Source organism: Propithecus coquereli, unplaced genomic scaffold (genome assembly GCF_000956105.1).
Source record: "Propithecus coquereli isolate 6110/MARCELLA unplaced genomic scaffold, Pcoq_1.0 Scaffold46, whole genome shotgun sequence".
Taxonomy (NCBI): Eukaryota; Metazoa; Chordata; class Mammalia; order Primates; family Indriidae; genus Propithecus; species Propithecus coquereli.
In genome coordinates, this window is record NW_012150396.1 from 6,780,081 (window position 1) to 6,792,414 (window position 12,334).

Genomic DNA, 12,334 nt, shown 5'->3' on the forward strand with positions numbered 1-12,334 from the left:
TGGCATATTTCCACAAAATACCATGTTAGCAAGTGAATTTTAAGTTATTGACAGATTTCTGGTGGAAAAAATAACTTCACTACTATTTGCCTAATTTATACTGCACAGAGAAGATGAGAGTGTTTGAGAAATTCTTATGAAAGAGAAAGACAATAGAAATACTTCAAGAAAAACACTTTTCTTCAAGTCCTGGGCCTAACTGGACCAAAGCCTGCGGGAACGAAAGCGAGCGGAGGGTGGAGTCCCCGTGTCCCCAGTGAGGGGATCCTGACCCGGGTCTCAGGAGACCACACTCAAAATGCCCTCCAGCCTGCACGGAGACGACCTCTCATAGCCCTCAAGGCCAAATTGTAACATAACTTCCCTTTTTTGGTAAAAACTGTATCTTTTAGACGCCTTTTTTCATTGTTTCTTGTCGTTTGTCCCAAAATGTATTGCGGAATATGAAAATATTACAACTATCTATGACAAGTTATTTAATCTCACAGACTTCCATACTTCCATTTCCAAACAAGTTGGTAGAATTGGATGATGGCTAAAGTCCCCTCCAGATATAAAATTCTAAGTCAAAGGCCAGTGTTTCTGGAAGGGACTGGTCATCAGAATCATCTGGGGGAACTTGTAAAAATACAGGTTCCTGGACTTCAGACATTCTGACCCCACAAATGATTATTGAGGGTCTTGGGTTGAGTGCTGGGTACCCAATAACGAATGAACCAGACATAGTCCCGTCCTGCCCTGTGCCTTACAGGGCTGAACTGAACCCAGTAATCTGTGATTTTCCATCCTCTCCAGGCAATTCTGATAACTAGGTAGTTGCAAAGATAAAATTCAAAGCAGTGTATTTGTTTTTCGTCTCTATTAATCAGGATTCTAGCACCTAATAAGTTAACGCCACGTGGTTTGTCTCAGTCTGTCCCTGCTGCTATAACAAAATACCCGAGACTAGGAAATTTATAAAGAACATTCATTCAGTTTCTCCCAGTTCTGGGGTCTGGGAGGCCCCAGATCGAGGCGCTGGCAGGTGTGGTGTCTCCTTCCAAGATGATGCCTCTTGCTTGATGGAGGGTGGGACGGCAAAAGAGGCAATGGCTGTGTGAAGCTTCTTTTATAAGCCATTAATACCATTCACAAGGGTGGCACTTTCAAGACTTAATCACCTCCTAAATCTCTATGTTTTAATACTATCACATTAGTAATTAAATTGCAAGGTATAAATTTTGGGGGACACGTTCTGACCATAGCATGGTTCCCATGAAAAGGGACCACAGGGACCACAGACAGGTGTAGGGAAGGAATGAGGGACAGCGAGATGCTAAGAGAGGAGCAGAAGCGGGGAGCATAAACGGTGTTGGGTGTAGAGGGACAAAGGAGGAAACCACAGCCCCTGACGACGGGAGCCGTGGGGGAAAACCGCTGAGGTAGGAGTTGCAGACTAAGCACACGGAATGCCAGAGACCACTTCACGGAGCAGGGGCCTCTATCTTTCTTCCTGTCTTCTGATTTTCCACTGATGCTTCCCCAGGGGCAGCTTCCTGGGGGCACCAGTGGGGCAGAAAGTGGATGGGGGATATATGGCCAGCTTAAGGAAAACCCACTGACTCCGTAAACCAGCAAACTCTCTAAAAAGACAATTGACAGTGGATGTTTAAAACTCTACCCCATCCTTTATACATAGGCTACTTAATTTATGGATCCATGACTGTCTTCAAACCTAGTTTTTGGTTGCCAACAAGTTTGCATTCTGCATGCTTTTATTAAATTCCAGCTGTAAGGATTACGTGCTTTTGTGTTGCCTCCTCTCCGTTGTATTATTCATAGTAAGTTGTAAGCAAGGATCCAAGTCGAATACAAAAGGCATTTCGGATTCGCTATAAATTGCTCCCTTCGTTTAGCATAGATAATTCAGAATTTGATTTTGGTGATTAACAGGATTCATAAACCATTCAACATATGTGTATCTTCCCTCCAGGGAGCCGGCTGTGTAGTTACAGGACCTCTGTCACTACCAGGGCTGTGGGCCTGAGTCAACGCTTGCACAAAGCTTGTCTTTTTGCACACTCGCGTAATGGAAAATGCCAAGATTCATTCTGTAAATTCAGTAAGCAAAAAGAGTGATCATCGTTAACGCGGCTGAAAAGCCGGCTGAATAGTTGGCTTTGAGATGCTGCAAGATGAAGACCCCAGCGGCTCAAATGTCACTGCGTAAAGGAGCACAGCTGGCATCAGGCAGCTGCCATTCGCGGGATTTCACAAAAGGTCGCCCAGCAGGGCTGCTCCCCACTTCAAGAAGCACAGTCGTCGTGGCCAGGACCTTTCGTCCTTCAAGAGCAGTGATATAAAAAGACCAAAAACAATTCGATCCACAATGATAGATTGAGCATTGTGTAATGATTTGTACATCCAGAAAGCAGTATTCCCTTCCTAGGAAAACACTTGGAAAAAACACTAGGGCTGTGAACACTAGTATCACAAAGAAATATACTAGTTACTAGTCTTCAAAGAATGATGTAATAAATTAGTGATTTTATAGTAGAAAAGCTAAATTTTACTATTTTCATGTATTTTGCTCATGTGCAAAAGTCACCAAAGGTATAAGGCAGGGGGTGGGAAGAAAGCCCATTCATTTTTGGTTTTGTTTGCGATTTACTATCGAAGGTGAATTTTGACTCTTTGTGTATTTGCAATTATTCTCATATAACCTGAGTAAACTTTATTTCATAATAATTTCAGTATTCACCATATATGTAAATTTTGGCTAACCTGAAGATTAAGAACAGACTGTTGATTGGAATTGAGTACAAAATATGCTCGCTCCCCTGGGTTACTCCTTTGCTTTTACAATCTCTGGTGCCTAATAAAATCCTCAACAGGCCTAAGGTTGGATATTTATTACCTAGTTTGTTCTACCTGTTTTAATTTGCAAATCAGTCCATTTATTCCAGCAACACGTAGCAGGATCTCTGGGAGTCCCTGCCCCTCATCAGGCAGTCCAAATCTGCTTTGTTGTGAGACGGTCAAGTCTTAATTCTAAGTTTGCAGCAAACACACAGAATGTCCCATTTCTTAAAATAATACTTCGATCCATCACTCCTCTCCTTAAAGAACTGAACGGCTTCTCTTTGCAAATAAGACTGCCACAGGAGAGTGTATTTAGAAATTCAAATTTAGCAACTTGAGGACAACACCTTTTTCCATCTTTTCCAAAAGTCTGAGCTTGTTGCTAAATCAAAAGTAGGTATCTGAGATAAGGAGGGGAAAGAAAAGGATGACTTTGAGGAAGACCATAGGAAAGAGGAAAAGTTTCCCAAGACTTACGAAAATCCATGAGTTCCTTGAGGACAGGGCCCCGCACGCTACTGTACGGAAGTGGTCTGATTCCAGAGGGAAGAGCTGCGTGATCTCCCTGCTGGGAAAGAACCTCAAGCATTAAGGTTCCAAGTGCAGCAAGAATTTAAAATTTTTCTCAATTTATAAATGGCATTCGATCCAGCGATTCCACTGTTGAGTATATAAACCAAGGGGAATGAAATCAGTATGTAGAAGAGATATCTGATTCCTGTTTATTGTGGCACTGTTCACAATAGCCAAGATATGGAATCAACCTAAGCATCTATCAGTGGATGAACAGATAAAGAAATTGTGGTACGTATACACAATGGAATACTATTCAGCCATAAAAAAGAATGAAATCCCGTCATTTGCTGCAACATGGATGAACCTGGAGGACATGATGTTAAGTGAAATAAACCAGGCAAAGAAAGACAAATTAAGCAGTTCTAATAATATGGGGCATACAATCAGTAAGAATAAATGATTTAAAATAACTGAAGAGTTATATAAAATGCATTCATACACAAAAAAAATTCCCTGAGCCAACAGTATTTACCAATTTTTTCATCCTCTCAAAAAACCTTTGGGTCAGGTTTTTGAACTGTCTTTCCTTCTGTCCCATTCCACAAGCCTTCAAGGGAACAAATAAGCAGTATTTATCTAGAGCTTTAGTTCTTAACGCATTTTGGGTCACAAGAACCTTCTTGAGAATCTGACGAAAGCCATGGGACCCTCTAACCAGTAAAATGCACACATACAATAAATAATACAAATTGTCTCTTGGAATGATAGAGCCCCGATACCTAACTGTGAACCCCAATTTAATAGTGCTTGCCCCAGAATAAGCTATTCCTTGGCTTTCTTGGGACTTACGATGTAATTCAGGGGCCAGCGAGCTTTTCTATAAGGGGCAAGAGAGTACATAATTTCAGTTTTGGGAGCCAGTCTCTATTAAAATTACTCAACTCTGCATTTCTAGTACAAGAGCATGGCTTTGTTCCAATAAAACTTAATCTGCAAAAGTTGGCTGTGGGCTGGCTGTGGCCCTTAGGCTGTAGTTTGGCTACCTGCAAATTAATTCTTTCAAGATAACTGGCTGTCAGTAGTTACCAATTGGGAAACTCTTGAATACACACACACATACTGAAGGCCATACAAATCCATCATAAAAGAGCAGCAGCTGCTGTATCTCCTTCCTTCTGGAATGCCCAGGATAGGACAAAAAAACCCACTGAGATGATCCTCCCCTCCCATCACATTTGATAATAATCTTTTAATTCGTATCTGATGGCAACTGGCAATCTTCTGCCAATTGCTTTGGAATATCATCAGAGGCATCCATAAGTGCTTCTTACCGGTGACAAATTTACAGTGTATTTTAATTTATGACTGGGAGATAGGAAAACACATGGCATGGAGTATAAATTACTCTGGATCCAAATTCCACCATGTCTTCTTAAGGACAACATGCCCCTGTAAGAAATCTGTTCTATTGTGTATCTATTTTGTATCTATTACTGTTTCTAAAATTTGTTCTTTAAAAGCTCTCCGGATGATATTCACAGTAAAAGCCTCCAAGAACTACAGCAATATAGAGTATAAATTCTGTACAGTAAATGTCTACACATTTAAAAATCATTGAAAGAAAAATACTTGCAAGCCCCTTACTGATGGCCGCCAGCAGGTCTTCGTGAAGAATAAACACTGTCACACCAACCTGATCTATTAGGATCAGAGTCCCAGGAAGATCAAGAAAAAGGAGATAATCCTCATTTATCTTGGCTCCAGGAAGGTTGCGTGATTCGGCTGTAGGAGGCCATAAATTTAGAAAATATGGTCCAGACAGCATAACTATTAGGTGAGAACACAAATTGCTAGAGGGTCAAAAAATAATACAAGGTGTTTTTCAAAGTCAGTTAGGAACCTAGATTTTTTTTTTAAGTTTTTATCACCAGCCTGCATAAAGAAATAAAGAAGTCAACCCAGACAATGTCTTAGAAAAAATACACCTTAGAAAAGGGATTCAAGAAAAAAATGGCAAATCTGAATAGACCAATAATCATTAAGGAAATTTAATACGTAGCTTAGAATATAACTCCTATTCTCTTGCCCCTATATACACAAGATGGTTTTACAAGTCAGTGAACCAGACGTCTGGGAAAGATAATCCCTATTTTATTACAAAAAAAAAGTTCCAGAGAATAGAAAAAGTTATTTTTCAGATCACTTAATGGTAAATAACCTTGATCTTGACCCCCAGAGCAGATCAGGTTAATGTCAGAAAGTCCAATCACACTTGTAAACAAAGATGATAAAATTTAAAATAAAATATTCGTAACTAGAAAAAAACTTATCTTGAGCAATTGAAGTTTTGCCCAGGAATAAGGACAGTTGGACTTTAGAAAATATATTATTAATAGAATTAGCCTCATTCAAACACTAAAAGAGAAAAACCAGATGATCATTTCAACGGATATAGCAAAAGTATTTGCTAAAATCGGCAATCTATGTGTGATAAAGCAGGAATTGACAGCAACCACCTTGTTTGTGTTTTCCGTGTTCAGGAATAAGAAGATTAAACGTTGTTGAGATGTCAGTTCTTCCCCAGTTAATCTCTAAATTCAGTGCAGCTCCGGTAAAAACCCCTAAAGGCGTTTTCAGAGAACATGACAAGCAGCTCTTAATTTTAGATGGAAGAGCAACAGGGCTCAACGAGCCAAGACTACTTTGAGAACGAACCAGGCAGGCTTCTCTCTGCCAGACAACAGGGATTACAGAGCTTTAGGTAATTAAGAGAATGACCAACCTTAATTATTCTGTTCACTTACAAGTTCTGCAACGCACCCAAGATTTATAGCCAAGGAAAAGGTGGAAATTGGGCGAGGTTTGGAAGGGACCCTTAGAAATAATGAAAGACTCAGGAAATAAGACTCCAAAAGTAAAATGGTAATCTGAACACTACTATACAAACAATAATAAAGAAAACAGGTTAAAAGTCGTGCTTCCGAAGTGCATCTCAATTTAAAGCAAGAAAAGTTAGTTCATGGTCGTCCCTTTGACATAAGCACCTGAGATGCATTTCCAAAGGGAGCATTAGGAATTTGTCTAAAATAGAATTTCCTTGACGTAAGCCATGGAGAAGACACTAAGGATTTACTGGGAGAGAAGCTGCAATCCCTTGCTCTGGATGTCTTTAAAAATCAGATTGATTTTCATCTGTCAGAAAATTTGGAAGTTTAATTTTAAAAACGTGCTGAAATTCATAATTTGGCTACACAGCATGCTGTTGTAATGACTTTCGTGCCATCCTGGTGCGTCCCCCCCAGATGTGCATCGTCCCTTGTCCAGCGTGTCTGTGCTGTGCACACTACCCGTCACTCAGCAGCCTGACCGGTCACCAGGTTGAAAACAACACAGCCCACAAGGGCTGCCGGAGAGCGTCCAGCCATGCAGCCGTCCTCGCTGTATTTACGACGGCTGGATACTGTCCCGACAGCCATCGGTCACGGGGTTCGGTGCCATCTGTAGTCCAGGCATCCGCGGTGGGGCTTGGAACACACCTCCCGCAGCAGGTGAGGGAGCACGGCTGTCCCAGGAAAGGACGCGCCCTCTGTCACTCTGATGCATTCCAGAGAATGTCCTGCCCCAAGTCCACGGCATTCAGGAACTCTGTCCCCAAACCGGAATATGGGATGATGGTCTTTTGTTTCTGTTCTTTTTCTCCTCCCTTCTTCAACGTTGCTGGTGGGACATGATTGTGTAAAACTGTGCATCCCCACCCTGTTAATCTGAACAGCGGCTATGTGATTTGCTAACCAAACGAGGACAGTGATGTGTAAGCCATCTGAGCTAAACCTTCTACAGCTTGCTTGTAGCCTGCCAGGACTATTTTCCTTTGCCAGGAGACCGGCTCTCTTCCCGACAGAGGCTGCTCCACCAGGCCAAGTCATGTTGCGAGATAATGTCAGAGCAATTGGGTAGATACGTAGTCCAAGTGAAAAGCACATCTTTCTTGTGGAAAGGAACTGAGATTTTGTTATCGTAGATTATCCCACCCAATCCCGATAGGATTGCTAAAGAGATGACTGAGTTTGAATATTAGCTCTGTGACTCACTGGCTTAGTTCAAACCCAGGTCTACATTTACTGTATAGCCTTAGCCTTAGTTTCTGTAAAATGGGTTACTAGTGGCTGGGAGCGGTGGCTCACGCCTGTAATCCTCGCTCTCTGGGAGGCCGAGGCGGGCGGATCGCTTGAGCTCAGGAGTTCGAAACCAGCCTGAGCAAGAGCGAGACCCCCGTCTCTACTAAAAAAATAGAAAGAAATTAATCGGACAACTAAAAATATATAGAAAACATTAGCGGAGCATGGTGGCGCATGCCTGTAGTCCCAGCTACTCAGGAGGCTTGAGGCAGAAGGATCGCTTGAGCCCAGGAGTCTGAGGTTGCTGTGAGCTAGGCTGATGCCACGGCACTCACTCTGGCCCGGGCAAAAGTGTGAGACTCTATCTCAAAATAAAAAAAAAATGGGTTACTAGTGATATCTAGCTCATAGGGTTACTATGAGCATCAAATGACTTAAAAGATTAAATAAGTTATTATTTACAAAAGAATTAGAATAGTGCTTAGCAAATATTAAGTACTGTAGTGTTTGTTAAATGAATCTTTGTGCGTGTGCATGTAAAGCAAAATCTAGGAAGGTATAAAACAAAATTTTAATACGGTGAATTAAAAACTTATTCTTTTTGTTTAGCCACATCTTTTAGCTGCTGTACAACAAATATATATTTCCTGTGTAATTAAAAAATTCTATTCAAAAACTCCAAACTACTTTTGCATTGATAGCCTTTTTTTGAGAATTTTTAAATTCAAAAATGTATTGTTTTCTTTCTTATGATTTCATTATATCACTTTACAGAAACATATTTCTAATTTCATTACTAAAAAGTCAATAGAAAAATAGGTTTCAGTAAGTGGAATTCCTACTTATGGCAATTTTCTTGAACCACGGGATGGGCAACACCTGTAGCCAAAATCTTCAGAACAAAACTAAATGTTTAATTACTGTTATTCACATATTAAGCATGTGTGTCCTGAAAGTGTTTTGATTTCTAATATGACTGAAATCTGTCTCCCTAAATTAGATAAAGTAGTTTAGCCATTAATAATTATACACGTTTCTCTGAGTCAGACTCAAAAGTCAGTAAAAGTGAGCTGTGATTCCTAATATTATCACAACCTTGGGGAGACAGATCAGTGGGCGGCAGCCTTGCTTTTGATGGACAGGGTAGGGGCAAAATCAGGTCACTTGCTTGGATTGTTGTCATTGCAGTAATAAATCTTCCTGCTGCCTGTATCCAACCCCCTTTATTTGCCCTGGCTGGGAAGGAGCCTTGGCGAGGATTTATGTAGCGAAGTCCTGATCCAAGAGCAGTCACAGCACCCACAGCTCTTACCAGCCACGGCCACCACAGCTGGAGAACGCCACGCCCGGAACAGGCTGGGAGAGCAGTGGGGTCCTCTTCTTATGACCTCCGGGGTCAACCGGGCCGCCTTTTGGAAGGGGGAAAAAGGAGGTCCCTGAAAAGCAACCGGGGAAGAACGAAAAAAACGCCCCGGGCCGGGGAAAATTTAAAACAAGGAACTAACTCCGAAGAGGTTAGGAAAGGCTCAGAGGATGAATGACGTTAAGCTAGTGGGAGGGGTACAAGGAGACTATTCCACACAGTGTGAACAGTGTGCAAAAAGCTCAGGGTGACACCATCAAAACCATCAAATAATAATAAATAAAACAAACCCTCTACACAGAAAACTATAAAATGTTGTAGAGAGCAATTAACAGAGGCCTAAATACACAGAAAGATATTATATTCATGGATCATAAGATTCAATATTGTTCAGGTGTTCACTTCCCCAGATGGATCTAAGGAGACCAGGCAATACGAAAAATCCCGGCAGGCTTACTTGGTAAAATTTTAAGAGATATGGAGAAGCCAATGCTAAGATTTAAATGGGAATACAATGGATCCAGAATAGCCAAAACAGTCTAGATTATGAAATGAAACTGGAAGACAAACTACCTGATTTCCAGACTTGCTATAAAGCTGTGGCAGTCGAGACAGACAGACGAATGGAAGAGACTAGAGAATTCGGAAGTAGACGCATACACAAATATCAACTGATTTTCAACTGAGGCGGCCAGTCGGTTCAATGGTGGGAGGAAAGGATTTTTAAAACATGGTGCTGGAACAACCATATATTCTTCACATCTACCTACCTCTGTATGTGAGTAACGAGTTGAGACAGATCGTAGACCTAACTAAACGCAGTGAGCTGGGACCATCAAGTTTCCGCGAGAAAACATAGGAGAAATTTTCATGACCTTAGGGTAGGTAAAGATTTATTAGAAAGGACGCAGAAAATATTAACCATAAAATAAGCTTCATCAATTTTTTCAATTTATCAAGCTTTATCAATAAACTTGATAAATTAAGCTTCATGAAAATTAAAACATTCATTAGGAAAATGAGTAGGAAAGCTACAGACTGCGAAAAATATTCTCAATATGTATATCTAACAGTGTCTGATGGAAATATCTTATTTTACTGGTGGTTATGTGGGTGTTTACAGTTGTCAAAACTTCTCAAACGAACATTTAAAAATATGTTATTTTATTGCATGTGAATTAAACCTCAATTAGAAAAAATGAAAGTCCAGGATATAAGAACATGTTATTATCTATGGGCATGAATGACTAAAATACTCTGGACTGACAGTTAATTCTTTTCTTAAATTTTATCCCAGAAAACAGACTCTGAAACCTCCCTGCCTCCACCCATAGCGCCCTGTAAATCAGTCCTCCTGTATTTTAATCCACAGTGATGACCAATTAAAGCCCTTTCTTCTCATGATATGTGTAATACAGGGGCTGGAAATATCAAAATCAATGAAATAAATCTTAAATGAAATAATTTAGGACATGTAATTAGCAGCATGTGAGAAAGAATGTGCCATCTGTCTTTAAAAATGTTGGCTGGCAGAAAAAAGAGAATTTAGGTAAAAAGAACTATTCCAATAAGCTTCCAAATACTCCTCACACTCCCAATTTATACTCTGTAAGTTTTATGCCCCCAAAACAAATAAAAACTATGATTGACATCTGAATAACAAACCCTGTGACCATACATTATAGTATAACATGAAAAACTTAACTAATGCTTTAATCTTTTTCTTCTAGAAGATTTACTTCCATAGGCAAAGCATTGTGTCTCTTGCAACTCGTCTCTGAATCCTGGGGAGAATCCAGGCTGATGTCTTGAAAATGATGGATCCTCCATATTCACTTACCATCTTGAATTCACTGACCAATGTATTTATTGTCTGGTCAGAATTTATGTCCAAATTCCATATTCCCATAACAGGGAATGGACCACAATTATTTTATAATCTCTTCACATAAAAAGTTTGAACCCGTGATGATCTCATTTGGTAATTTATGGGAAATGTATTTAAAAGGAGGATACTAAAGGACACCTAAGGTGAACTAACTCCAGCTTAAAAATGCTGTGATTTCCTAATTTTTTAAAAATTATAGAAAAAGTGCAATTGTTACAAATATAAAAAACAAAAAATCCCACTGAGTCTAGTTTCAGTCTCCCTGTGAATATCTAAATGATTACAAAATAAAGACTGCAGGTATATTATTTTCAATTGCACGTCACATCGGCAAGACTAGAAAAGCTTGTGAACCGGGAAGGAAATTGTTATTCCAGTGAGGGAACCTCCACTGGGGAGTTTTATTCTTTTGGCAGCAGAGACGCCAGGGGATTGATTCTTACTAGAAAAACCAGCAGTTCTTTAACCACACATTGTAGGAGCATTCGTGACGCTTTGCAGGGAGCCTTTCTTGCAAGGTTTTCCCGTTGCTTTCCTTCCTGAGCACAACAGGTCCAGGATGGCTAATGTTTCCCGGCCATGCCAAGAACCCCCCCGAACGCCACTGGGCTTTCGACGTGAAGACTGATGGCAAAACACCCAATGTGAATATCGCATGCTAGACGGGGACTCCCACGATCATGTTATTTTTGGGAGAGCAGCTCTCGGGCTCCATGGATATCACCTGAACGGCGTAGCCGCGTTCTTCGGCAGCTCTCGCTCGGTCCAGATCCACCAGGCACATGCACTGTTTTCCTGAAACACAGTCAGATGGCACCATGAGACACCCTTTGGCTAGCGGGGCAATTTCAGCCGATTTGAGGGAATCTATACAGGGACGAAATCCACACGTACTGCGGAGAGAGCTGTTTACACCCAAGTCCTGCTTAGTCTCTTTCATCAGCGTGGAGAAAAAGATAGTTTACAAATACATGACATATCACGATTTGTCTCTACGAATAATTTAAAGAATGTTAACCTTTTCGAAGTTATACACAGATCTCGAATTAGAACTGCAGATTCTATTTCCTACTTGGTTAAAAATCCATTTAAAGACCTCTCCTCTGCCTTCCCTATAAAACTACATTATCTATAATATCGTGGGGAAAAAAAATCTGTGTTTAAGAACATCTAAAGGAACACGCTGAGAAGGGACCATTTGGGAGACATGTTACCTTTTCTACCAGGAGCTTTTTAGGACTATGAAGAAATGAGAACTGGAAAATATTTGAGAAAATTCTCAATTGTGTGCTATTTCAGGTGGATATGTAATAGAGTGTAATACCCTCTTAATTTTCAGAGCTCCTGCACCCCTATAAAATAGTGGTATTCTATTTCCTTTGCAATCTTTGGAAGACAAAAGGGGCAATCTGACTGGCAAGCGAACAGGTTAATTTGTTTTCCTTTGGCAAACACAAACTTCAAAAGTAGCCAGGGACAAAATGATTCGGGGCTGAATATATTCAAAGCTCTGGTTTACTTTTACACTTTTAATTGCCCCAAATGTAATATATAAGCTTCTTCATCCTCTTGGAGAAAGGTTACTGACTATGCGGAACTTCATTTGTT

At 40.5% G+C, this 12,334-nt stretch overlaps 2 protein-coding genes across 2 annotated transcripts in view; both read right to left on the bottom strand.

Moving 5' to 3' along the window:
- Window positions 1-6,833, bottom strand: part of NPNT (nephronectin) — a 127,231-nt gene extending 120,398 nt beyond the window's left edge. Inside the window, exon 1 of the mRNA XM_012655086.1 lies at window positions 6,725-6,833. Within this exon, the coding sequence (XP_012510540.1) occupies window positions 6,725-6,833 (109 nt within the window). The remainder of the gene's footprint in view (window positions 1-6,724) is intronic.
- Window positions 6,834-11,177: 4,344 nt separating this feature from the next.
- GSTCD (glutathione S-transferase, C-terminal domain containing) overlaps window positions 11,178-12,334 on the bottom strand; it is a 103,410-nt gene continuing 102,253 nt past the window's right edge. The window contains exon 11 of the mRNA XM_012655088.1: window positions 11,178-11,521. Within this exon, the coding sequence (XP_012510542.1) occupies window positions 11,385-11,521 (137 nt within the window). The 3' untranslated portion in view covers window positions 11,178-11,384. The remainder of the gene's footprint in view (window positions 11,522-12,334) is intronic.